Below are 23,292 nucleotides of genomic sequence, written 5' to 3'. Positions count from 1 at the left end.
CTCACCCATTTCCAGTAGTCCCACGTATAGATTACCACACCAATCCTCATCTCGCTACCCTAGCTACCATTTGTCCTTAATATACTTATAGTATCTCTTAGGTTTCTCCTTTATCTTACCTTCCAGGGATATCTCATGCCCATCCTACTTTGCCCTCCTAATTTCATTCTGATATGTGCTCCTTTCTCACTTCTCCTCCTCGAGGTACTCACTTGATTCCATCAGCATACCCAACATTTGTCTCCTTTAATGTAGTTTCATACATTCATAAGAGTTGTGCAGCATAGAAACAGGTTCTTCAGCCCAACTCATTCATGCCAACCCATTTGCCTGCTTTTGGCACATATCCCTCCAAATATTTCTTATGCACCACTCCAAATGTCTTTTAAGCATCGCAATTATTCCTGCCTCTCCCAGCTCTTTTGGCTGCATTTTGCAGATACCCACCATACTGCGTGAAAAACCTTCCCCTCAGATTCCTTTTAAATCTTTTCCCTCTCACCTTAAACCTATGCCCTCTAATTTTAAACTTTCCTATCCTGGTAAAAATACTATTTACCCTGTCTATGCCCCTCCTCATTTTTTTAATCTCCCCAAGGTCACCCTCAGCCTCCTTCACTCCAGGAAAAACAGCTAGTCTATCCAATATACCCTTATAAATCAAGCCCACCAGTCCACCTAACATTTAGTTTATTCACAAAATGCTGGAGTAACTCAGCAGGTCGAGCAGCATCTCGGGAGAGAAGGAATGGGTGACGTTTCGGGTCGAGACCCTTCTTCAGACTGATGTCAGGGGGGCGGGACAAAGGAAGGAGATAGGTGGAGACAGGAAGGTAGAGGGAGATCTGGGAAGGAGGAGGGGAAGGGAGGGACAGAGGAGATATTTAAAGTTATCTCCCGGTGGCCGAGCACTTTAACTCCCCCTCCCATTCCCAGTCTGACCTTTCTGTCATGGGCCTCCTCCAGTGCCATAGTGAGAAATTGGAGGAACAGCACCTCATATTTCGCCTGGGCAGTTTGCAGCCCGGTGGTATGAACGTCGACTTCATAACTTTAGATAGTTCCTCTGTCCCTCCCTTCCCCTCCTCCTTCCCAGATCTCTCTCTATCTTCCTCTCTCCACCTATCTCCTTCCTTTGTCCCGCCCCCCTGACATCAGTCTGAAGAAGGGTCTCGACCCGAAACGTCACCCATTCCTTCTCTCCCGAGATGCTGCCCGACCTGCTGAGTTACTCCAGCATTTTGTGAATAAATCGATTTGTACCAGCATCTGCAGTTATTTTCTTATATAACATTTAGTTTAGTTTAGAGATAAATGCGGAAACAGGCCCTTCAACCTATCGAGTCCGCACCAACCAGTGATCCCCACACATTAACACTACCCTACATTCGCTGGGGACAGTTTTTACATTGTATTAAGCCAATTAACCTACAAACTGTATGTCTTTGGAGCGTGGGAGGAAACTGAAGATCTCGGAGAAAACCCACGCAGGTCACAGGGAGAACGTAAAAACTCAGTACAGAGAAACGTAAAATCTCCGTACAGAGAAGCATCAGGATCAAATCCAGGTCTCTGGCGCTGTAAGGCAGTAGCTGTACCGCTACTCCACCGTACCGCCCTGTGAATCTTTTCTGCACCCTCTTTAGCTCACTCACATTCTTCCTATAGAGTGGCATCTAGAATTGAATGCAATACTTACTCCAACTTAAAAATCTTTTTTTTTTTTTAAACTGCAACATAACTATTTGTGCACCTGTAACAGGACATTCCAGCTCTTCAATGTCTTGGCTGATGAGGCAAAAATACCATACGGTGTCTTCACCACTCTGTCTAACTGTGTCACCATTTACAAGGAACTATGTATTTGTACCCAAAGGTTTCACTGTTCAATCTTACTTAACAGGATCCTGTCATTCACTGTGTATGCCCAGCTCTGGCTTAACATCCCAAAATACATAATTTCACATTTGTCTGACTTAAATTCCATCAGCTATTTCCTTGCCGCTTTCTTAGATAATCTAGATCCTGCCATAACCTGCAATATCTTCTTCACTGTCTACTGTACAACCAATTTTGGTGCCCTGACCAGACTCTGAGGATATCCTCTTTAAATACTGCCATCATGTTCTCCTTAGTCAATAGTGCAACTCCCCCCTCTTCTCTTACTTTCACCTCTGAATAGCCACAAGTATTGACACAGCACATCATTTGAGTTTCCAACCCAGCCCATTCACAACCAAGCTTCCATAATATATATAATATCACATTCCATGACCAACCTATGCAGAAAAGATTCATGAGGATGTTACCAGGATTGGTGGGTTTGAATTATAAGGAGAGGCTGGATATGCAAGGACTTTTTTCCTTGAACCGCAGGATGCCGAGGGGTGCCTTCAGAGATGTATATGAAATCATGAAGGGCATAGATGAGGTGAATGGTCACAGCCTTTTTCCCCAGAGTAGAGGATTTTGAAATTAGAGTACATAGATTAAAGGTGAGAGGAGAAAGATTTAAAAGGGATCTGAGTGGCATCTTTTTCACACAGAGGGTAGTGAATATATGGAATGAGCTTCCAGTGGAATCTGTAGAGGCAGGTACAATTACTAAATTTAAAAGATATGGACATGGGCAAAACAGGCACAGGACTAGCCCTAATAGACATCTTGGTTGGTGTGTGAGGCTTAAAATAAATGCAGTTTAGCCGATCAGACTGCTTACTGGCTTACTTTAACCTTTACTTCAACTTTGCTTCAACGTTCTCATCTATTACACTACTAATTTGGGTCCCACGCCCCTGTCGGACCAGTTTAAACCTCCCCAAGTAACATTAGCAACTACCCCACAAGCATATTGGTCCCCTTGCAACCTCGTTGACAGGTCACTTTTGCCCTAAAAGACATCCCAACGATATCAGTTGCAAAACCCCCCCAAGCGCAATGGTTCAATGGTACTTTATTGTCACATACACCTAGGTCCAGTGAAATTCTTTTTTTGCATACATCCAAATAAAAATCTTACTATATATAGGCACAATCATGCTTAAGTACATGAGTGTAAAAATAATAGATTACACTGAAGCAGTATACAAGAGTCACCATGCTTCCAGTGCCATCTTGTACCCTTTAAGTTCAATGTAAAAAATGTTAGAGTCTTAACTTGGCCAGGGCCTTAACAGGGCCCCAGTGAGACCGCACCTGGAGTATTGTGTGCAGTTTTGGTCTCCAAATTTGAGGAAGGATATTCTTGCTATTGAGGGCGTGCAGCGTAGGTTTACTGGGTTAATTCCCGGAATGGCGGGACTGTCATATGTTGAAAGACTGGAGCGACTAGGCTTGTATACACTGGAATTTAGAAGGATGAGAGGGAATCTTATCGAAACATATAAGATTATTAAGGGGTTGGACACGTTAGAGGCAGGAAACATGTTCCCAATGTTGGGGGAGTCCAGAACCAGGGGCCACAGTTTAAGAATAAGGGGTAGGGCATTTAGAATGGAGATGAGGAAAAGCATTTTCAGTCAGAGAGTTGTGAATCTGTGGGATTCTCTGCCTCAGAAGGCAGTGGAGGCCAGTTCTCTGAATGCTTTTAAGAGAGAGCTAGATAGAGCTCTTAAGGATAGCGGAGTCAGGGGGTATGGGGAGAAGGCAGGAACGGGGTACTGATTGAGAATGATCAGCCATGATCACATTGAATGGTGGTGCTGGCTCAAAGGGCCGAATGGCCTACTCCTGCACCTATTGTCTATTGTCTATAAAGATCCATTATCCCAGCAGCCGCACTGGCCTGACAATGTTGTCTATGACCTCCACCACTCCAAACAGCTGCAGGTGTCATCTGTTCCACTTGGCCTCTGTGCGGCCTCTCCTTTAGCTATGCATTCACTTGCCCTCCCTCCTTTGCCTATCCTTGCTAGCATGTGGCACAGGAAGTAATCCTGAGATTATTACACTAGAGGTCCTGCTTTTTAACCTTCTTTTAACCACGTCCTATATTCATTTTGCGGGGTCTCACCTTCTTCCTGCCTATGCCCAATACGCACCATGACCTCTGGCTACTCACCCTCCCCTTTCGGAATGTCCAACGCCTGCTCAAAAAGTTCTCCTTGTCCCTGACACCAAGAAGGCAACACACATCTTGGAGTCTTGCTTGAGGACAAAAAAAATGCAATCAGTGCCCCCTGACACTACTCTTCACCTGGACATCACCTAATGACTATCAGACTTATTTCACCTCTCCTAACCTCTCTCCAGCTTAATAAATTTATTTTGTTTCTTTCCCAGTTCTACAGAAGGCTCTTCAACCTGAAACATTAACTTTGTTACTCTTCTCATAGATGCAGTCTGACCAGCTGGGTATTTTCAGCTTTCTTTCCTTTTACTTTTGATACACCAGTGATCCAGTGGAGTTTTAATGCCAACAGCATGGCCTGATCATTACTTTTACTACCCTTTGATTATGAATGATTTGTAATATAAGCAGCATTGTCAACATCCCAAGAACAAGTGTAAAGGAGCAGAAAAAAACATGGCCGTGTTAATCAAGCCTTCTTTTACAGAATAAAATTTCAGATAATACAGATATTATAACAAAGCTGAATTTTAAATAAAAGCAAGAGTATTGGACTCAACAGGCTGAACAGGTCTGGCAGTGTCTGTGAAGGGAGAAATGATTAATAGTTGAGGTTAATCTATATACTAAAACTCTTGTTTGTTTGTTTCTTTGTTCCTGAACTACAGCCAAAACGGTACACGATAGCACGCCAATTTTAGGCCCACCTTACTCACCGTCAACCTTTTGGTGCTAATGGAAGAAGTTTCATTGAAATCGGTGTTATATTTTTAAAGTTATTCACATTTTAAAGTTCAAATCTATCTCCCAGGGAAGGAAGGGGAGCGAGGGAGGGAGGTGGAGGGGGGGGTGGGATGGAGGAGTATAAGGGGGGTTGAGGGGGATGGAGTGGTGGGGGGAGGGGAAGGGGAGGGGTAGGGGGGGAGTGGGAAGGGAGGGGGAGGGGAGGGGAGGGAGAGGGGAGGGGGAGGGGAGGGTGGGAGGAGAGGGTGCTGCACCAATGCAGGAGAGGTTTGGGCCCAACGGGTCCACTTGGTCTAGTGACTTTTTAGAAGCTCTACTGGCAGTAAATTATAATCCAGAAATAGTGTACAGTAAAAAAGTAAAATGCTGGAGGAACTCAGAAGGCCAGACAGCATCTGTGGAGAGAAATGGACAGATAATAATAATAATAATAATGCATTACATTTATATAGCGCTTTTCAAACACTCAAAGACGCTTTACAGGGATTTCTAGAACATAGAGAAGTGAATAAATAGATAAATAAGTAAACGAACAGAGAAAGGAGACAGAAGGTGAGGTGACCTTCAGTGGTTGAAGGCAGTGCTGAAGAGGTGAGACTTCAGTGATGTTTTGAATGTGGTGAGTGAGGAGGAGTCTCTGACGGTTTGGGGTAGTGAGTTCCATAGGGTGGGAGCAGCGATGGAGAAAGCCCTGTCCCCCCAGGATCTGAGTTTGGTCCGGATGGGGGGGGACAGGAGATTGGCAGCAGCAGAGCGGAGGGTGCAGATGGGAGTGTGCCTGTGGAGGAGGTCAGTCAGGTAGGATGGGGCCAGGTTATGGAGGGCTTTGTAGGTCATGAGGAGGATTTTGTATTGGATTCTCTGGGGGATGGGGAGCCAGTGGAGTTTGTAAAGGACGGGGGTGATATGGTCACGGATCGGGGAGTGGGTGAGTAGACGGGCAGCGGAGTTTTGAATGTATTGAAGTTTACTGATGATTTTTGAGGGTGAGCCATGTATTGAAGATGATATTTTAGGTCGGGACTGTTCTGTCCCTCTTCCCAATCTTTTCATTTCCAAATGCCATCATGACATCTACCATTTTCACTTTACCATTCCGAAACCGCATCCACTCACTCCACACCAATCTCCAAATCATCAAACCTGCTCATCAAGTGCTCATCAGTGTCATCTGCTAGAAAAACCTCTATCTTGCTGAGGCGAGGTATCAGCTCTTGAACACTTCCTTATTTCTACCCTTTGATCGTGACCCCATCAACAAATGCCTGACCGTTATCTTCCAAACCATTAGATCTTATCACTTCCAGCAATCTGCACTCCACAGCCATCAATTTGGTAGTTCCCCAAACCAAGCACTACCTGCTTCCATCTCCCACACATATTCCACAAACTGGACTGTCCTAGCAGGCCCATTATTCGCACCTGCCCCACTGAACTCATCCCCTCATACTTTGACCTTATCTAGTCCCTTCCCACCTATATAGGGGAAGCCTCACATGCTCTCCACCACTTCAAGAACTTACAATTCCTTGGTCCCATCACCTCATCTTTACCCGAGTGAACATAGGTGTAATGGGATGGATGTCCATCTTTACTTTGGACATGCACTTCCTTTATACCTCCATGCCCCATCAGGAAAGCATCTGGATCTTTGTTTCTTCCTAGATATGGTTCCTTCCTAAAGTCCTGTTCAGTTCCTCTCTACTAATACTCTCCTCTGCCTGACAAAACCTGTCCTCACTCTCACACCAAATAATCCACCAATAGTTTACAGTGCGTATTCATCACACACTTTTCATTTTTTTAAACTGATGTTTTACATTTTCAGACAATTATGCAGCAGTACTTTAGAGAAATCACAATAAAGGCTTAAGAACATGGAAAAGTACAGCACAGGAAGAGGATCTTAGATGTCTGTGCTGACCATTATGCCAATTTAAACTGCACATCTCTGCCTGCACATGGTCTATATCACTCAATTACCTGTATTCATTTAATGCCCATTAAACAGTGTTATCATATCATATCATATCATATATATACAGCCGGAAACAGGCCTTTTCGGCCCACCAAGTCCGTGCCGCCCAGCGATCCCCGTACATTAACACTATCCTACACCCACTAGGGACAATTTTTACATTTACCCAGCCAATTAACCTACATACCTGTACGTCTTTATCATTTCTGCTCCAGCAGTTCTACTGGCAGCACAACTCACGCACCAATCAATCTCGATATAAAAAGATTGTCACATGAATCTTGTTTAATCTTTATCTCTTCAACCTTATAACTATGTCCTTTAGTATCTGACATTTCCAACCTGGAAAAAACATTCAGGCTATCTACCTTGTTTAAGCCTCTCGTAATTTTATATACTTCAGCCTCAGATGCACCAGAGAAAAGAATCCAAGTTTGATCAAATCCTCCTTGTAGCAAATACTCTCGAATCCAGGAAACATTCTGGCGAATCCCTTCTGCATATCCTCCAAAGCCTACTTCCTGTAATGTGACAAGAACTGCACACAATACTCCATGCAGTCTGACCAAGGTTTAATACAGCTGCAACATGACTTCCCAACTTTTATGCATAACACACCAACCAATGACTATCTACTTGTGTTGCCAAGTCAAAAAACTATGGATTTCCACTCCATGATTCAACTCAGGGTCTTGCCATTCACTGTATCCTTTCCTCTTAGATTTAACCTCCCAAAGTGCAACAACTCATACTACTCTGGATTAAAATCCATCTGCCATTTCTCAGACCACATTCCAAACTGTTCTATATTCTGCTGAATCCTTTGGCAACCTTTCTCACGATCCATAACTGCCAACTTTTGTTCATCTCCAAATTTACAATTAGCCCACTTACACTTATGTCCAATTCATTTATATACATATTTCACAAACAAGTTCCAGAACTGCTCCTTATAGAACACCACTGGTCACCAACCTCCAGTCAGGATGACACCCATCCATCACAACCCTATGTCTTCTGTGGTCAAGCCAATTTTAAATCCAATCTACCAGATCGCCATTAATACCATACTTTAAATCTTCTGGATTAGCCCACCATGAAGGACCTTGTCAAAACCTTTACTCATACATCAGCTTTGCCACCTCCTCAAAAAACTCTATTATGCTTGTATCAGATCCACAAGAAAATACACAACCATGATTGAAAATTACAAAGGAGTAAATAAGGTCAATGAGGAAGTAGGAATTAGGTCATTAGATTTTAGAACAAAGAGTAGGGAAGACAACAAGCTAAATGTAATTTTTCACAACTCACAATTGATGATGAAGAATTAAGGCTTCCTTTCTCAGATTTGAATTTGGTACAATGAGCTGTAGCCAACCTTCTTACTTGTTACTTCAGCTTATTATCATTAAAGCAATGAGCAAACTTATTCCTACCTCTGATCTTAACTTGGAATGTTAGACTGTCATCATGAGACATGCAGGTGTAATCTCCTTGGTCGCTCTGCTGCACTTTTTTGATGACAAGTTTGTGTAGTGTTCCCTGAGAGATGATGTTTATCCTCTGGTCCTGCTTAACCTCTTTTTGATCCTTTCTCCATGTAACCACAGCATTAACTTGTGATACCTCACAAGACAATTCCAGACATTCTGAGGCTATTGCTATAACTTCAGGTGGAGTTTCTGGCTTGTTTAAGAATTTGACAGCTGCATCTGGAAACAAACATTTTTTTATTATAAATAGTGTTTTAGATCATATGAACATACAAGCAGAAGATAGACACAAAAAGCTGGAGTAACTCAGCAATCTGAAGAAGGGTCTCAACCCAAAACGTCACCCATTCCTTCTCTCCAGAGATGCTGCCTGTCCCACTGAGTTATTCCAACATTTTGTGTCTATCTTCGGTTTAAACCAGCATCTGCAGTTCCTTCATTGAACATACAAGCATATCTATTAAGCCAAGAAAGGCCTTTCAGATCTTGAACATATTTCACCATTAAATAAGACATTAAGCTCACCCACATACCTCTGGTAAACTTTAAACCCTTGCTTATCAAAATTCTCCCTACCTTTTTGCTAAAAATACTCAAAGACCCCGATTAAGAAAGAGAGCTCCAAAGACGCACGACCCTTCAAAGGGAAAATAAATTGCTTAATCTCTGGCTTGTTGGAGATGCAACATCTATCTTTTCACCTCTCCCTTTCCCTACATCCAGTAATGCAAATATTCCTACCGAATAATAAAGCAGTGATTTACTCATAATGTGATTAGGAGAGACTATTTTACTCTCTCGCCATTTCTTTTAAAGGAATAATCTTTGCATCCAGCTCTCTCCAGTCAATGAATATTCCCATGACAAAATAAAAACAAAAATGTTGGAAATATTCAGCAGCTCAGGCAGCATCTGTAGAAAGGGAAATTGTTAGGTCTCAGGTCCGGCACCCTTCATCAGAACTGGGAAAAAGAGAAAAATATGTTAATGTTTAATAGCAGTGAAGGTTGGCACCAGATAGGTAAAATGAAGGAAATATCTGTGGGACTAATGGTTTAACGGGACAGTTAGAGAAGCAAAAATAATTTATTTAATGGTGGAGATGGCACGGAAATAAAATGGAAGATAGATGAAACTTACGATATTGCATATCAATGTGTCATCCAAAATGTATAAAAATACCCTTTAATAAAATCTGACAATGTGCACTTTCACCACATGTGATTTTTTTCTATTACAAATCTCAAATTGTGGAGTACAGAGGCAAATAAATAAATGATGGGTCTTTGTCCCAAACATAACGGAGGGCACTGTACATATTTTGACCAAATACTATTGGAATAATAAGAAACTCAAAATCAGCAGCAAACATCCAGAATAATGCTCACCTTTCACTCTTAATTTAGCAGTGCTTTCAGCATTCCTAGCTATAAACTTCACTTCTGCTTCATTGTCCAAAGACTTCACTCGTTTAATAATTAATGTGTGTTCATTTTTTGTTCTCTCTATTATGTAATTATCACAGTTTTGTACAGCTTTTCCTTTTATGAACCACGTTCCCGGAGCAACAGAAGATAGTTCAATGTTGAAAGTAGCATCTTCACCAGCTGGTGCTTCAACATTTTGCAGTGGTTTCTCAATAGAAATTCTAGGTTCTGACAGAACAAAATACATTTCATTATTAGCCTTCAAATCACTTTATATTCAATTTACTGAGAAACTAAAAAAACTAAATAATAACTATCACTTTTTTAATCTATTCGATACATTTCCAGATCATTTAATATATAATGACCTGATATTTTCCATGCCTCATAATTTGTCTCAATCAATTTATTGGTGAATTCTCAATTTACAATGAAATTATCTTTACCGAAATCCTCCATCCTAGATTTTGTACATTTTGATCCAAAATTGGCTTAGTGATAGGGGGCAGTGGTAGTGGTTGAACAATATTTTTCTGAGTGGAAGTCTGTAATCGATGGTGACCTCAGAGATCGATTCTAGGTCCTTTGGTGTTTGTGGTATATATTAACAACCTATGGGTTGTTAACCTATGAACATGAGGGGTATGTAATTGGTAAATTTGGAGATGAAACAAAAATTATAGGTACTGTGATAGTGAAAAATTATGTCTAAGGCTGCAACAGGTGATATATCAGATGGAAAGTAAGCAGAGTTTTGACAAATGCAATTTATTCATAAATATGAGGTGATGTATTTTGGGAAGTCAAATATGGGTAGAACAAGTACAATAAATAGTAGGGTTCTAAAGATTGTGCATGAATAGAGAGACCTGGACATTCAGGTCCATAGTCCCCTGAAAGTGACAACACAGGTCAATAAAGTAGTGAAGATGGCATATGGCATGCTTGCCTTCATAGGTAATGTACTTGGATTGTTATGTTATAACTTTACAAAATACTGGTTAGACCACATGGAGTATTGTATGCAGTTCAGATCACCACTCTAAGAAGAATATGGTTATGCTCAAGAGAGAGTGCAGATGATATGCATTGGCATATTGCATGGGTTGGCGGATTTAAGCCATAGAGAGAGATTAAATAAACTAGGAACGAAGAAGACGAGGAAGACTGACCTGAGAGAAATAAATAACATGTTTACAGGCATATATAGGGTAGATAGTTAAATTCATTTTCCTATGGAGGGTGTACCAAAAACAGAAGGAGAGAGGTGAGAGGAAGGAATTTTAAAAGGGATTTTAGGGGTAAGTTTTTTCATACAGAGAATGGTTGTAATCTAGAATAGGCTACAAGGAGGTAATGGAATCAGATATAATTCCTACATTTATGAGGCATGTAAACGAAAAGATGCTTGTACGTTTACAAGGCAAGGCATAGATAGATACAGTCATAATCTTGGCAAATAGCATTAATGTAGACAGGTTAAAAAAAAGGTCACCAAAGGGCCCATTTCTGTGCTACACCCTTAAAATTGCTGCCTGGCTGTGGGTCAAAGCAATAGAATCTCCCAGCATATTTGTTCTTCTAATTCCTGTTGACTATTTGGGGGACTATAGTCAGGCTTCTCGCATTGAAATAGATGCAAGTTAATCCAATAGTTTTTCCTCGCTCCCTGCCGTGCTCCTGCCTATTCTGTCTACAGATTTTGATTTAATCAACTTCCAGTCTCACAAATGCCTCACTCCTGCTTTGGATTCTGCCCCACTGACAATCTAGTTTAAACAATCCCAAGTAGCACTAACAAACCTGTCCACCAAGACATTGTTTCCCCTTCTGTTCAGGAGCAACCTGTCCCTCTTGTACTGGTCAAATATCTGAATCTCTGCCCCCTGAACCAACTCCTTAGCCATGCATTCTCCTGTCCTATCTTCCTGCTCTTACCCTCACTAGCATGTGACTTGGGAGCAATCTAGAGATTACTCTACTCGAATTCCTGCATTTTAACCTTTGGCTAACTCCCTTTATTCACTCTGCAGGACCTCATACCCATGTCATTTTGCTAATGTGCAGAATGACCTCTGGCTGCTCCCCCTCCCCTTAAGAATATTCTGCAGCTGCTTGGAGACATCCTGAACCCTGTCACCCTGGCACCAGAGAGGCAGAACACTATCCTGGGGTGATGTTTGCTGTCACAAAGCCTCCTGACAACTTTGATGTGAGGTTCGGCTGCTAGGTGGAATTATTAAGGAAAATACAAAAGAACAAATGTGGAAAAAAACTGGCACCCATTCTTTTTGGCTGCAGACCACGCGAAATTATGTTATCCTATAGTTAAGACCAAAGCAGATCATAACCAAGTGGTTTAAGGTGTTTCAATCTACAAAAACCCATTCAGTTCACAGCCTCATATGCACAAATAATTTGAAACATATTCACAGCCTCATATGCACTGCACAAAGTCTGATGTCACTATGTAACCCTGGCAGGTATTAAAAGGAGCATCTTTTAATACCTAAACGAAGCCTAAAACAGAGCCTAAAACGAAGAATTATTCAGGGTTGGGTTCTGCAATTACATAATGATTTTAACTCTCATTAGACATGAGGCAGTGGAGGCCACTGCGGACAAAAACCATCCTTGTCTCAATTATGTGAAGTCCAAGATCCTTTAAAAAAATTTAAGCTATAGCATTTTTAATGATAAAATATGTAATTTTTGTTTTTATCTTGACTAAAACATATCAACAGGTAGATTGATGATTCCAGGCATTGTATATTTGTTATAGAAATATTAGAAAAACTAGCATTGTTCTCCATGGAACCAAAAAAGGTTCAGAGGGGATCTAATAAAGACATTTAATATCATGGGGAGTCCAGACAGAGATCGAGAGAATCTACACCCACTGAAAAAAGGCTTGAAAACGAGAGGACAGAAAATGAAAATGATTAGCGACAAAACCTTAAGCAAAATGAAAAAAAAACATTTTTTGCACAGCAAATGATTAGAATCAACAAAACCCTTGCAGGGGGGCACTGGAGGTAGATTCATTCATGATCATAGAATCATAGTAACATGCAGGGCAGAAAAGGCCCTTGATTAGTACAGGTGTCAGGGGTTATGGGGAAAAGGCAGGAGACTGGGGTTAGGAGGGAGAAATAGATCAGCCATGATTGAATGGCAGATTAGATCTGTTGGGCCGAATGGCCTAATTCTGCTCCTGTCACTTATGACTCTTACAGCTCACCCCATCAGAGGCACAGAGCTGTACAGCACACAAGCAGGCCTTTCAACCCACTTTGTCCATGCAGACGTAGTTGGAATACCAAGCTAGTACTATTTGCCTACATTTAACCCATCGCTCTCTAAGCCCTTCCGAAATATCAAGATATATATCTGTCAGAATGTTTTTTTTGTTGTAATTGTGCACGCCCTCTGTGATGCTATACTAATCCCATTTGGCTGCATTAGGCTTGTACCTCCGCCTTTCCTATCCAACTACCAGTCCAAACAAGTTTTAAATGTAACTGTGTCTGCCACCTCCCTCTCTGCCACCTCCCTCTCTTCCATCAGCTGGTTCCAGATATTCACCACCCTCTGCATGAAAACCTTACTCTTCAAATAGCTTTAAATTTCTCCCATCTCACCTTAAACGTGTGCCCTCTTGTTCTAGATTCCTGGGGGAAAAATGCTTACCATCTAGCCTATCTATGCCCTTTTATAATTTTATAAACCTCTATAAGGTCACTCCTCAGGATTGCCTGACCTTGGATGAATAACCCCAACCTATCTACTCTCTCCTTATAACTACAGCTATCGATTTCAGACAACATCCTGATAGTTTTCTGCTCTCTATGCTACCACATCCTTCCTGGAATATGCTAACTGGAACTGTACAGAATACTCCAAGTGCAATCTAACCACAATGTCCAAAAGGAAACAGAATTCTTGCTAGAAAGGGAAAACCTGCAGTCTAATGAGTCAGAGTCATACAGCATGGAAACAGGCCCTTCAGCCCAACTTATCTACGTTGACCGAGATATCCTATCAAATATTCCCATTTATCCACCTTTGCGCATATCCCTCTAAACCTTTCCTACCCCTGTCCACATATTTTAAAATATTCTTATTGTTCCTGTCTCAACTACTACCATTGGAACCTCATTCCATATACCCACCAGCCTGTGTGTGGAAAAATGTGCCACCCTGGTTCTTATTAAATCTTTTCCCATTCACCAATCTATGCCTGCTATTCTTGATTTCCCTACTCTGGGAAAACACTCTTTGCGTTCACCCTATCTATTCCCTTTCACACACCTCTGTAAGATCCTGTGAGGAGGACAGAGTGAGAATGTCTTGTACAGGGCTGCCTGAGTGGCATCTTCTGAGTTGTAATTCTTCTATGACTGTGAAAATTGTAGTTTATTTTAGAATGAATTAAAGAAAAGAGCAGAAATTATTGGCCGATAATAGAGAATTATGCACGAAGAGAAAGATGATACTCACCAATGGAAAAAGTTCCTGGGATTTTTAAATATTCACTCTGAGTAAAGTTGTTTACAGAACTGATTCTGAATTGATAAATAGCTCCTTCTGGCAAGCCCCTTACTGTGAACTCTTGTGCCCCTATCTTTTCTGAAGTATGACACCTTGTCCAGGTACTGCTTTCTATTTTCTTTCTTTCTACTATGTACCCAGTCACAGGGGCAGGTGGTACATCTTGAGGCAGTGACCAAGCCAAAGTAACGGATGTCTCAGTTTTTTCTTTAACTTCAGGGTTGACTGGGGGATGTGGTGGAACTTTCCGGGGAGCTAGGAGAAACATACAAAGATATTAGACTAAACCCAAAAAATGCAAAATAAAACTTGAAAGTAGACAAGCACCGTTGAAATCCTTGGTTAAATTCTACTGAAACTCTCAAATTTTTTGGAGTAGTCCATATTAAACTTTTGATTAAAGGTGCAACTTAATAACAGACTCAATAACAGACGATCACAACATTGCAAATAATTTGAAGCTACCTTGAAACAGATTGGTAGAGAAAGAAACCATGTCATGTTGACAAATAATGTATTCACTACCCATTCTACACAACATATAATATTTAATTTCACTGACATTATTGCAATCAAATAGCAGGCATTGTATAGCTGACCTGATACTCACCATTTTAAACAGGAAACATTTCTAGCCAGGAATTTATTTTTTAGAAAAAATACAGAACATTGCGACTCAATTCCTGGAATATGTTCAGTTAGTATTAATAAAGTTCAAGTTCATTGCCATATGCTTTGAGTGCAGTGAAGCACAGGCACATAGACTCAGACAAACATACAAAAAAGAAATTATACAAAAATCCTACATAAATTAGATATAAAAATTCTAAAAGAAGAATGTGCAAAAAGTAACACATCAGTACAAAAATATAATTTGAAAAGCAAATCAGGTCCACAGTAGTGCAAGAGGTTTTGGTGTTGAGGTGAGGGTAGTGGTAGGGTTGTGTTGGTTCGTTCAAGAACTTCATAGTTGTAGGACAGAAGTTGTCCCTGAACTTGGTGGTGTGGGACTTCAGTACCTCCTAGCCAATGGTGGATATGAGAACAGGGCCTGGCCCAAATGGTGGGGATCCTTAATGATAGTTGCCGCCTTCTTGAGGCAGCGCTCGTGTAGATGCTTTCAATGGAGGAGAAGGTTGTACCCGTGATGGGTTGGGTTGAGTCCACCACTTTCTGCACCTTCTTATGTTCCTGTTCTTTGGAATTGCTTTATCATGATGCAAACAGTCAGGAAGCATTAAAGTACAGTATATTGCATGTAAAAGTTTGAGTAACTCAACAGGTCAGGCAGTATCTCTGGAGAAAATGATTAGATGAAGTTTTGGGTCCTGACCCAGACCTCCCAACATTTGATTTTACAAATTCATAATTTTGATGTCCAAAGTTCAGAATTTTACATCAAAATTCATAATATGGCCGTCCGCAGCTGTTAATGTGCTATATATCCCTGATTGTCGTCGCCGATGACCCCGCGGCGATGTACGTGTTGATATATGTGACTCGACTAAGCATACGGAAGGATTTCATAGCGCGAGTCTGTGACCATGCTAACAAGGATCGCAATACAACGCATCGATATTAGCCATCTGAAAACAGTCGGCAATTTCGATCACTCCTATACCATCTAGCATATATTGAGTGGCGCAATTGACAAATTGAAATTACCGACTATTTTGTGGAAAAATGTGAGGCAAAATCGGAATGGCAGAAATGAAATAAGAAAGCGGAAACTTTCCGCCAAATTCGGACGGGTTAGGAGGTCTGCCTGACCCGAATTTTGCATTTAATTCTAGCATTTTGTGTCTATCTTTGGTGTAAACCAGCATCTTCAGTTCCTTTCTAAATATTTGTAAACGTTTGTCAGGGCATTCAGAGACGTACCAAATTTCTTTAAACTTCTAAGATAGCAGAGGCGCTAGCAAGCCTTCTTTGAGATTACTTTTATGTGCTCGGCCCATGACAGGTTATCCAAAATGTTAACGCCCAGGAATTTGAAACTACTAACTCCCTCCACCACTGAGCCAATAATAAAAATTGGTGCATGGTCTCCTGACCTCGCCTTTCTGAAGTCAACAATCAGTTCCATGGTCTTGTTGACGTTAAGTGGGAAGTTGATGTTGGAACACTACTCAACCAGGTGTTCTATCACTGCCCTGTACAGACTCATTACCACCGGTGATTTGGCCAACCACAGTGGTGTCATCAGCCATAGATGGCGTTGTCCGAAGTCTGTAGTCTCTTTTTTGCTCACCCACATGTTTAGACCGTAATGTTGTATCCTTATTGTTTTGACGTGGTTATGCTTTATTCTTAATTGTTAACTGTATGTTTGTGTTGTCATTTGTGAGCGGAGCACCAAGGCACATTCCTTGTATGCATACTTGGCCAATAAACTTATTCATTCATTCATACATTCATTCATTCATTGATTGAAGCTGTGCATAATCACAGTCATTAGGATAGTGTTAATGTGCGGGGATCGCTGGGCGGCGCGGACTTGGTGGGCCGAAAAGGCCTGTTTCCGCGCTGTATCTGAAATATGAAATATGAAAAATAATATTAGTGTAAAGAGAGTCTTGAGGCTATTTTGCCATTACAATTTGTCACTGCTATATTATTTCTTCATTACCATTAATATTGAGGAAAAAACTAAGAACATTTCTCATAAACTAATCTCAAATTAAAGGTGATTTAATTAAATTAAAAGAAAAGCGAGCTGAGTCACATGGTTCTAATTATATTAGTTATAAATATCAGTTCTTTAACAACATCTTCTTTGATGGGTCATCCTGGCAATATCACCACTCTATCAAACCTCGACAGGTGTGTAGAAGAGTGAATACAGACAGGTTGCATCACCACCTGGTTCAGTAACTTGAATGCCCAGGAACAAAGGAGGCTCCAGAAAGTGGTGGACATTATCCAGTCCATCACAGTTATTGACTGTTGAAGTGATCTTCAGGAAGTGCTATATTTTTAATATCATCCAGTAATCACAGCTACCCTGGCCACATTCTCATCACATCACCTCAAAAGTACCGGAGCCCGGGAACCAGGACCTCCAGGTTCAGGAACAGCTTCTTCCCATCAACCATCAGGCTGTAGAACCAAACTACACAACTCTAACCACAAGCCTACCTCAGCAATGATCTCCTATGGATAGTTTTGGTTACACTATGTACTTTGGTTTGCACTATTATTCTCTGGTTAACTAGTTTTACTGAAAATTTAGTGTATTATTTTTTATATATATACTGTAATGTATATACTAGGTGCGTTAATGGGCCTGTAAAGTTACAGCAAGTAAGAATTTCATTGTTCTGATCCTGGTATATTTGACAATTAAACACTCTTGTCTCGTCATGTCCAGGATTTTTTGAAATTCTGCAAATGCTCTGTTCAAAGTATTCCAACGGGATCCACCTCAACCGGCTAAGGCAACTGCTTGGCTTTTGACTGCCTGAACCTGCGGATAGTGATGAACACTGTACAGTCCATCCACAAACTTGTAACCCTCTTCTATCCGGTTCATTCCATCAGGAAGGCTGGAAGTATCGTCAAGGATGCCAGTCCTTTTTTTCTCATACCTTCTGGCGAGAGGTTTATTTCAGAAAAGTTTATTCCCCATTGCCTTCTGACTCCTCAATCAATCACCTCTTTCACACCTTATTTGCGGAGGTACTGCCATGTAGTCTTACCATTAACCCTCCTTTATTTGGTTCCATTAATGTACTTTAATATTATTTTGCACTATTCAGATTTTGCTGTTTTTTGCATTCACCGTTGAGTTTTTTGTTATGAATCTATGCATGTTGTTTATTCTGTGAGCTTCATGTGAACAAGAAATTTAATTGCACCCTGATGTATATGATAATAAACATTTAATCTAATTATGAATTGAACTGGAATATTACTGCTTTATTTAAAGCAGACTTAAAGGGCTTAATGTCTAGCAAGCTCATCTGTCACATGCCATACTATGTACTGAACATCTGTTACATGCCATCTTATGAAGTCCTGAGGACAAACTCCTGCAAGAAGGCAGGTTTCCAGCTGATTGACAGGACCTTGTGCAGCACAGAGTCTTTTCAACTGCAAATGATTAGGTAACCATCTAGCATTAGACCCTATAGCTAAAGATAATATGGTTGTTCCCAAAATAGCTTGGGCTTCATGAATGAACACCAAATAACTGTTAACATTTATTTTCCATCCTTAAATGCTCTTGAGTAGGTGGCACAAATTGTTTTACTGACCATTGCCGTTCTTGTGGTGAAGGTATTTCTGCTGTAGGGGAAGAACTTGCAGGACTTCCAAGTCAAGCCGTTATGTGACTTGGAGGAAACCAATAGGGAGTGGTGTTCTATGTGCTTGTGATAGGTTCAGGAAGTACCGTCAGAGTGACTCATGAACATTACAAATGGTAGACTGCAGCCATGATTTTGTTTATTCATTTTTCAGGAGTCAGCAGCTGGCAGGAGCTCTTTCTTGAACCACTGAAATCCTCTGAACATATACAAGAATATTGCTGAATATAAAGTTCCACAATTTAAAGTCAGGATGATGTGCTGCTTGGAGGGGAACTTGCATTTGGCAGTGTTCCCCTGTACCTGGTATTCTTGTTCATCTTGATGGTAGAGATCACCAGTAATAAAGTTAATGAATAGATGTCAGACAAGCAGGTTGCTTTATTCAAGATGATATCAAGCATCTTGAATATCGCTGAAGTTACACTGACCAGGCATGACGGGAATATTTGTTCACCCTTCCGTATTTTGTAGATGGTGGAAATTCTTGTGTTGGGAAGTGTGTCATCAACTCAGAATGACCAGACCGAAGCTGCTTTTGTTTCAACATTATTTACATGGCTGGTGCAGCTGAACCTTTAGATAATGTTGATACCTTGGATAGACTTGATCTGAAGCATTAACTTCCCATCAATCTGAAACCTTACCTCATACTCCATAGATGTTGCCTGACCAAATGACATTGTTTTCATTATTAGGCTAAAAGGCAGTAAAGACTTGAAGGGCCAAATAGACTGCTTGTGTTTCTATTTTCCTAAACCTCATGGAATTTTGCCGTTTGTGGACATGGATGTCATTTTCTAAAAAGCTGCAAATGGAATTGAAGATTGTGACATCATCCATGAACATCTGGGGCCAAGTGGTTCCATAGAAAGCAAAACTGGGCAGAATAAGCAGAATGGTGTAAATGTTGTTAGCATTGTTGTCAAGTCTAGCCATTTGCACAAGTATGGTGAAAGAGAGCTGCAATGAAAATCTTGTTTGCGATACCTCAATTTTCTGATGAGTGGTAATAGTTCATGGAGTGGGAATTTATTCAGTTTGATTTGTTCAGGTTTTCAGGCATTTTTTTCATACTGTTAAGTATATGCCTGTTCTATAAATGTATCAAAACAGCTTCACTAGAAGCACTGCTTTCTTTGATACAGTAACATAAGAAAATGGAGGCAGCAGTAGGCCACTCAGTTGTTTCTAGAGCAGGGGTGGCCAAACCGCGGCTCGCGAGCTACATGCGGCTCTTTGACCTTTAATATGCGGCTCGTGGAAATATGTTGGCTGAGCTCCTTTTTTCATCAGTTAATATAAAAGGTAAATAAGAAAAAATTTCAAGCTTTATAATTATTTACTGGGTATGAATTGAGACCCCATTGGAATAAAACGTAAGTTTAATGTTCATGGTTAGTAAAAATATTTAAGAATTTAAATCCTGATTTTAATGCTAAATCAGAGTGAGGCATTGTTCTTTAGTGCTGGGGAGGGAATGGTGGGAGGCAGAGGGATTAAAGAAATGTCAGGTCAGCAAGGGTTACACAAGACCACTACTAGCAGTAAATAGCGGCTTTAATAGCCTGATAGTTGTAGCATTGTCTGTTTGTCATAAAAATATTATAAGACTGTAATTTTGTAAGGTGGTATCTGATTAAAATATCTCTAATTTTATTGGTTTGCTTTTTTTTAAAACATATTTTCCTCCATGTTTTGACCTGATATTTACTAAGACAAATAAATATCATTAAAACATTTTTCCTTTTTAGTTTTAGTTTTGGCAGTCTAATTTTATGTTACTGAAATGCAAATTCGCACATTTTTCTTAGAAGTACCCGTAGTTCATTACCGTATTAAATACGCTCAATATAGTTAAAACAATCATCAGTCAAGATTTTGAAAACATTTGGTATATATGTGTACTTTGTGATTACTGAAACTAATACAAATTAAGAGTTTAAAAAACTGCATACATGAATAAATATTATTGCATACATGCATTGCTTAATATTTATATAAAATTTTTGTAACAAAATGTGTATGTAACAATAAAAACGTATGTGTAAATTTTGTTCATGTCTTGCGGCTCTCAAACATCTGAACTTTATCGTATGTGGCTCTTACATTAAGCAAGTTTGGCCACCCCTGTTCTAGAGCATGTCTTCAGTACAACAGCTGGAACAATAACCAGACCAGTCGCCTTTGCTATATCCAACTGTGTCTTGATATCAGATGAAATGAAAAAAATGGCTAAAGGGTAGCCTATGTGATCAAGGCAATTCTCAGAAGGAAATGGGGGTAATTAAACATTATACTTGGGGCTGAATTCAGTGAAGAATGTTTTACTTGGCTTTAGCATTCACATGTTCACTGCATCAAGAGTATTCATGTAGCCTCTGATGTTAGATGTGTAATTGTCCACACCATTCACAACTAGAGATGGCAGAACTTTAATTTGCCTGATAACTGCAAGATCACATAGCTAGAAGAACTCGGTCAAGAAAGTATCTGCATAAAGAGAAAGCAGTTTGCGGTTCAGCTTAAAGACCCTTCAGAACTGGGAATGGGAGAAATTGGTATTGCTATTGGTTTATTATAGTCAAGTACCAAGATACAGCAAAAAAAACTTTTTACATGCTTTCCAGGCAAATCACACCGCGCACACGAGAAAAAGTGCAATAGAGAAAAAGTGTGCAGAAGAGTGTTAGAGACACAGAGAAAGTAGAGATTTAAAAAATGCAAGGGTCACAACAAGATTGGGAATATAGCCTTAGCATACAAGAGGTCAATTCAAGTGTCTAATATCTGGCTGCAATAAGCTGTTATTGAATCTAGTAGTACATGTTTTCAAGCTTTTTGTATCTCCTGCCCAATGGAAGAAAAAAAGAGAAAGACTACAGTAGAATTGGTCCTTGGGTTGGCTGCTTTCCTGAGGCAGTGTGAAATATAGATAAAGTCAATGGGATGAGGAGATGTGCTGGGGCAGGGGGGGTGCCAGTGTGTGTTCACAACTCCCTGCAATTTCTTGTGGTCTTGGGCAAAATAGTTGTCTTACCAAGCTGTGGTGCAAAGGATGCTTTCTATGGTGCATCTATGGAAATTGATAAGAGTCATTGAAGACATGGCAAATTTCCTTAGCCTTCCAAGGAAGTGTGGTATTGGTGAGATTTCTTGGAGTGTAGGAAGCTAAGGGGGACCTTGGATGTATAAATCAAGATGGGCATAGATAAGGACGCACACACTCGAGGGCATGGGTTTAAGATGAGAGGGAACAGATTTTAAAAGGCACCCAAGGAATAACATTTTTACACAGAGGGCAGTGTGTATACAGAACGAGCTGCCAGAGAAAGCAATAGAAGCAGGTACAATTATGATATTTTAAAAACACTTAGATATTTTAAAGGATAGATAAGACTTGCAAGGATATGGTCTAGGCACAGAAAGTGGACTAGCTCAGTTAGGCATTTGGTCAGCAGGGATGAGTTGAGTAAAAGGGTCAGTTGCGGTGCTCTATAGCTCTATGGCTCTTAGACAGAGCTCAGTCCTTTGTAGAAAGCTAGTATGGTAAATAAAGAAAGTCTATAAAGGGATAGTATAATCAAATCATGGATTGCAATTCTTATCTTTATCATGGTGTTTGAAAAGCAAGTAGAGCAGTTGGCAGTTCAGTAGGTCAAATTAATGGGAACAAGATGCGAGCCCATGGATAAGGTAACCAGAGAAAAGCCACAGAGAAGAGAAAGGTGCAAGCTTACCATTTGGGAAAGGGGGAACATTAGGGCAAGTTTTGCTCAGTATACTAGGACGTGTTTATCAGCTGGTTTCATCCGATCTCAGAAAATTGCAAAATAACTGTCAAGCAAATGCCAGGCAAAGTAAATCCATGAAATGCAAATCAGTGCATTATTCAACAAATACTCTGACATGTCCTTTGGAGCATTATCCGACCTTATCTTGAGGAATGTAGTTGATCAAGTGGAGGGAGTGACAGTAGGGGAACACGGAACGGTGCAGCATAGGAACAGACCCTTCAGCCTACAATGACGTGCATGATGCCAAGATCAACAGTTGAAGCAACTTATATGGACTTCAGTAAAGCTTTTGTCAGGGGTAGCACATGAATGCCTGGTCCAAAATATGAGCTGAAAGAATCCAAGAAAATTTGGCAAATTGGATCCAAAATGGGCTTGATAATAGGAGACAGAGGGTGATGATGGAAAGTTACTTTTGTAACCAGCAATGCACCACAGGGATCAGTGCTAGAATCCTTTGTTTTTTCTGTACATTAAAAAATTACATGTAAATGTATGGTGCAATTAGTATGTTTGCAGATGAAAAGAAAACTGGTGGAATTGAAGAGAGTGAGGATAGCCTGGGACGACAGAATGATACTGATTAATCATAAACTGCACACAGCAATGTCAGATAAGAATTAATTCTGTTACCTATGAGCTTAAATAAGGATAGGATTTGCATCATAAATGGTAGGGCCCTAGCGATTTATTGAGGAACAAAGGGACCTAGGTCGATAAGCCTAAATATCTCCAAAGGTGGAAGCAGAAAGTCGGATGGAGAAGAACGTGTATGGGCGACTTGCTTTCATTAACTGGGCCATAGAATGCAAGAGCAGGTGGTCTCGGAACAACTTTATTAAAAAAATTATGACAACAGTTGAAATATGGATTTGAGTGCTATAAGTGCAGATTCGGCATAGGAATAGGTCCTTCGGACCATG

At 40.4% G+C, this 23,292-nt stretch overlaps 1 protein-coding gene across 1 annotated transcript in view; it reads right to left on the bottom strand.

Annotated features, from left to right (window-relative positions):
* obscnb (obscurin, cytoskeletal calmodulin and titin-interacting RhoGEF b) overlaps nucleotides 1-23,292 on the bottom strand; it is a 368,207-nt gene that overhangs the window by 324,888 nt on the left and 20,027 nt on the right. The window contains exons 4-6 of the mRNA XM_078423526.1: nucleotides 14,215-14,520; nucleotides 9,676-9,942; nucleotides 8,231-8,506 (exon numbers count right to left, since the gene is read on the bottom strand). Coding sequence (XP_078279652.1) covers nucleotides 8,231-8,506; nucleotides 9,676-9,942; nucleotides 14,215-14,520 — 849 coding nt within the window. The remainder of the gene's footprint in view (nucleotides 1-8,230; nucleotides 8,507-9,675; nucleotides 9,943-14,214; nucleotides 14,521-23,292) is intronic.

Source organism: Rhinoraja longicauda, chromosome 2 (assembly GCF_053455715.1).
Source record: "Rhinoraja longicauda isolate Sanriku21f chromosome 2, sRhiLon1.1, whole genome shotgun sequence".
NCBI classification, from domain to species: domain Eukaryota; kingdom Metazoa; phylum Chordata; class Chondrichthyes; order Rajiformes; family Arhynchobatidae; genus Rhinoraja; species Rhinoraja longicauda.
Note: the sequence above shows the minus strand (reverse complement) of the source record. Positions and strands in the feature narration are given on the sequence as shown.